The 4,553-nt window shown below is 35.8% G+C and overlaps 1 protein-coding gene across 1 annotated transcript; it reads right to left on the bottom strand.

The window, feature by feature from the left end:
- Positions 1-1,121: 1,121 nt before the first annotated feature.
- On the bottom strand, positions 1,122-4,008 carry LOC110790176 (histone deacetylase HDT2). Its single transcript, XM_021994954.2, has 9 exons — positions 3,851-4,008; positions 2,960-3,030; positions 2,640-2,845; positions 2,403-2,476; positions 2,202-2,329; positions 1,965-2,063; positions 1,803-1,887; positions 1,586-1,715; positions 1,122-1,471 (listed from the first exon to the last, which is right to left on the bottom strand). The coding sequence occupies exons 1-9, from the start codon at positions 3,867-3,869 to the stop codon at positions 1,411-1,413; spliced, it is 873 nt and encodes a 290-aa protein (XP_021850646.2). The 5' UTR covers positions 3,870-4,008; the 3' UTR covers positions 1,122-1,410.
- Between the last annotated feature and the right edge of the window lie 545 nt (positions 4,009-4,553).

Raw genomic sequence — 4,553 nt, 5'->3', positions numbered from 1 at the left:
TTAAATATTTAGAACGTACTTCAAATAAAATAAATATACGTTATTTATATATTTATTACTAAAATTCATAAATTCTATTTAAATATAAATAATATACGTTAAAATATATTAATAAAATTTATAAATTTACGGGGGATTACAATGGTAGAGACTTATGCCTTTTAAGCTCACACCATGGCATAAACTTATGCATTTTAAGCTCACACCATGGGCATAGACTTATGCATTTTAAGCTCCTGCCATGGTACGAGCTTAAAATTCATAAGTCTGTACCATGGTACAAGATTAAGATGCATAAGTCTCTTAATCTTTTCTCCGAAACAAATTACATCAAATTCAACAACAAATCAAAACATTAAATAGTATAGACTTATGAGTTTTGAGCTCCGACAATGGTATACACTTATGAAGTTTAAGCTCCTTCCATGGTACGAGCTTAAACTACATAAGTCTATACCATGGTCGGAGCTTAAAACTCATAAGTCTGTACATGGTACAGGCTTAAACTTCATAAGTCTGTACCATAGTACAGGTTTAAACTTCATAAGTCCGTACCATGGTACAAACTAGAAATGCATAAGTTTCTGAATATTTTTCTCCGAAAAAAAGTCCTCTTGTGAATTTGATGTTCCACCGGTAGTTTCGGCCATGTAAAAATTATTTCACATTATGTTTAGGGTGGGCAGTAAAAAGGGAAAAGGTAAAGGATAATGGTAAATGCTAAAAATATGATGGGGTAAATAAAAGGGGTATATGGGTAAAATATTAAGGCGGTTTTGAGTAATATGGGACGGTAAATAATAAGCCCCAAAAAAAATGGGGATTTAAATTGAATGAAATTAAATTGTCTGATCACTGGCTCATGAAACTCGTATGTCACTGCAACAATAAACTCCGCAACCATATCGAATAACGTTTTGGTAAGCAACTAGTCTTGGTAATTTTTCTAGCAAACATATCAGAGCAAACTGTAAAACAGGCAATATAACTACCACTACATTTTCAAGTGTTGGATACTTCTTTAAATTGAGACACTTCATTAACTTGGAATTATCAAACAAGATAAAGCAGAGAACTTTTGGTGCACAAAACACAGAAACCAGTTATCAGTAGCATTCATCTCAGATAAACTAGATATGGGAATGAATTAGACGTACCAAGCGTAAATTTACTTTCAGCACAGTACTTTATAACTTGTAACTGGCTCATTAAAAAACTTCTGCTCTCAAAGTTTAATTTTTTGTAGGAACCACAACAGTTTTTAAATTCTACCCTGATTAAACATAACATCCTCCAAAAATAGTCACATCCTCCCACGATCAGAGAAAAAAAAGACACCAAAATTTGAGACAAAGCTCTTCCTCTCTTCTCTCTCATCATTCAAACCCCATTTAAACAAAGAATAACACTCTACTTGGCAGCATGCTTTGCCTTGTTGTGAGATTGCAGAGCATTGTCTGAGTTAAAGGTCCTGCAGAAGATTGAAATGTGTCAATTCCGTATCAAACATACAATTACAAACGACATTTGAACAATCCAAGTAGAGCAATCACAGCAACAAAAACAATTTACTAGAGGAACTTACTTCTTGCAAGAATCACATGAAGCTGAACCAGCAGACTTGGGAGTTGCCTTGTCACCAACAGGAGTCTTGCCACCTTTCTTTGATGGATGGGGAGTAGCTGTGTGAGCAGTCTGAGCACCCTTCTTTCCATCTGCAAATCATACACATATATTAAACTCAAAGCAATATCAACATGTGAGCACAACACAATGCTGTAAACCAAAGATTGAAATATCACCTGTCTTCTGTGGGGTAACTAGCTTAGCCTTCTTAGACTCGGGTGTTTTAGCATCAGCGTTCGCTCTTTTCTTGCCAGATTCAGCCTTAAATTTAACAAACATTTAAACAGATCAGCCAATTGAAAACATGTAAACAGATCAGCCAATTAAATTACACAGACCTTTGCTGGAACCGGCACGGGTTTCTCATCCTCAGACATCTCATCTTCTTCATCATCATCATCGTCGTCGTCCTCGCTATCACTGAAAGGAATTGATTCCTGCAACAGCCTAACAGGTAAATAGAAGTGCAAACAAAATAGTACATAGTATTTAACCTTAATAGGAAATAAATAAAGCCTTGTATATAAGTAATATAACAGCTTAAAATGATAGCCCACATAGAAATGACAACCTACCCCATCAGAAAGGTCATCATCATCACTGTCATCACTATCATCTTCATCGCTGTCTTCTTCAGCACTTTTGACGGGCTTTGCAGCAACTTTAGGCTTAGCAACCGCAGCAGAAGCTGGAGCAGCTTTCCCTGAGAAAGGCTAACGTCAGCCCATTACATCAAACATACAAACCTCAAATGAATTTTATTAACAAACATCTACCATTTTCTTTCTGCAAAACTGGAACCTCTTCATCTTCTTCCTCGTCAGAGGAATCACCAAACATCTCTCCATCAGTGGCACAAGCAAAAAAATAAGGTCAAGGAAGCCAGATACTCCAAGACAAAATGGAAAAGAGTTCAGAAAATAGATATAATTAGTATGTAACCACCGAAGACAAACTGCATTGACACAAACATGGTTTAAAAAAAGTGTTCAACAAAACTAAATCAAGGATATCTGGAAGGCATCTCAGTCTGGTATCCCAAGAAGTGAACACTTCCATTCTTGAAGTTGTGAGAGATCTCAAATTCAGTTTCAAAAACAAGATCAAAAGATAATTGAGGGTTTGACTTGGTAAGGACCCCGAGTACAAACTTCTTGTTATCAACCGTAACACTAACGGTTACAGGGTCAGTCTCCTTCTTTACATCACTTAGAGTAGCCTAAAAATACACAATAAACAAAGTAAGCCTAAAAATACGCAATAAACAAAGTAAGCCTACTACAAACCTACTACAAAGCAAAAATTCAACTTTACAGGACAAATTTTGAAGTACCTGAGAAAGATGAATAATACGGCCATCATCAAGAGACACCTTGCTCGGCTCCTTCGCCTTAACTTCAAGGCCTATACACGGCAAAATGCACAACTTGTGACTATTAATTTGTGAACAAGGGCTTAAATAGTTTTACATTTTCACAACTCAATTAAACCAACCGTCAAAACATAGATTTATCACAGAGCTAAATACTACAAGTACATACTTACATACATTTGCAATTCATCAACACCCACAACGAGTAAAATCCGATGATGACGCAAATCAGGCGTTGACAAATCAAGAACATAAGGGGGTACAATAACTTAGAGTTAAACCAAAATTACAACATTATAACAAAAAAACTCCATTTCCACATATTATTGTGGCTGTACGAGTCTCTTGTAGTTACTCCACAGATTATTTCCACAGATTGGTGTAGTTATTCTGTTCATTTTTATAATTTATTGCCATAAATATCTTGTGCATATAAAGCATTTCGCCAAAATAAAACAATAATTATTCATTTTAGATTCAAGTATGCGGATCAAAATAAGAATCAACAAAACAAACAACAAATATTCTCATAAAAAACAAACCTGCAAATCGCTAAAACAAAATAACTAAAACCTTCTTTTTGACGGAAACAAAATAACTAAAACCTAAAATCAACCGAATAACAGAAAAGTCATCTCAAACTACCAAATGTCATAAATCAAAACTGCTCAAATTTTCCAATCAAACAGCTCGTGTAATGATCTAGAAAACCTAAACAACAAAATCTCCAAAAAACACATAATCGAAACCCAAATACGAAAACAACAACAGTAACAACAAACCCAAATTTCAACAAAATTGGAAAACGAAAAGAGGAAAGGAAAGAAGAGAGCAAAGAGAAATGAAGCTTACCCCAGAATTGCATCGACATTTCGGAAGATTGAAGATGAAATTTGAGGGTTTAGCTAGGGTTTAAGGAGGAGAGAGAAAGGAGCGTCGGAAGGCAGAAAAGAGGAGTTTTGAAAGAGGCGGAAGGGTTTAAGGGAATATATAGGTGATTTTGTCGCCTGGCATTTCTGCCCCTTTCTATTATTTTTATTTCCTATTTTACCCTACTAGGGTTTTCTCATTTTTGAAAACTTTTTTATTTTATTTCTTTGTTTTATGAGTTTTGTGTTAGGTTCAGAATTAGCTGGACCCGTGTTTAAAGGTTTAGGGGCCCGGGTTAACTACTGGCGGATTGGTTTGAACAAAAATGGATCTTCTTCCAACACCAGTAAAATGAGGCTACTTGAGTGGACCGATACTACTATGCGCTCGTGGTCGAGGCCCAGAGCCGTCCCAGAGTTTTTGATGGCCTAAAGGCGAAACAACAAATTACTACCCTATATATCTAAAGATATACTCCCTCTGTCCCGGAATACTCGACCCGGTTTGACCGGCACATAATTTAAGGGACTTGAATTGACTTATTTAATTTAATACGTAATAGTTGATAGTGGGGTATTATTTTAATGTAGTTAGTGGGAGGTGGGTTAAGAGGTGGGGTTGGGGGAGAGTAGAGGTTGAATTTTTAATTATTTTTTGTATGGAGTAGGGGGTAGGTGGGTTAATA

This window comes from Spinacia oleracea, chromosome 4 (genome assembly GCF_020520425.1).
Source record: "Spinacia oleracea cultivar Varoflay chromosome 4, BTI_SOV_V1, whole genome shotgun sequence".
Lineage (NCBI taxonomy): Eukaryota > Viridiplantae > Streptophyta > Magnoliopsida > Caryophyllales > Amaranthaceae > Spinacia > Spinacia oleracea.
This window is presented reverse-complemented; position numbering and strand designations above follow the sequence as displayed.

Excerpts from the sequence above, each read along its gene's own strand:
- LOC110790176 (XM_021994954.2), bottom strand. Across the intron at positions 2,846-2,959 it reads GTATTATTCATCTTTCTCAG|GCTACTCTAAGTGATGTAAA; the intron begins GTACTTCAAAAT and ends GTGTATTTTTAG. Across the intron at positions 1,716-1,802 it reads AGTTACCCCACAGAAGACAG|ATGGAAAGAAGGGTGCTCAG; the intron begins GTGATATTTCAA and ends TATGATTTGCAG.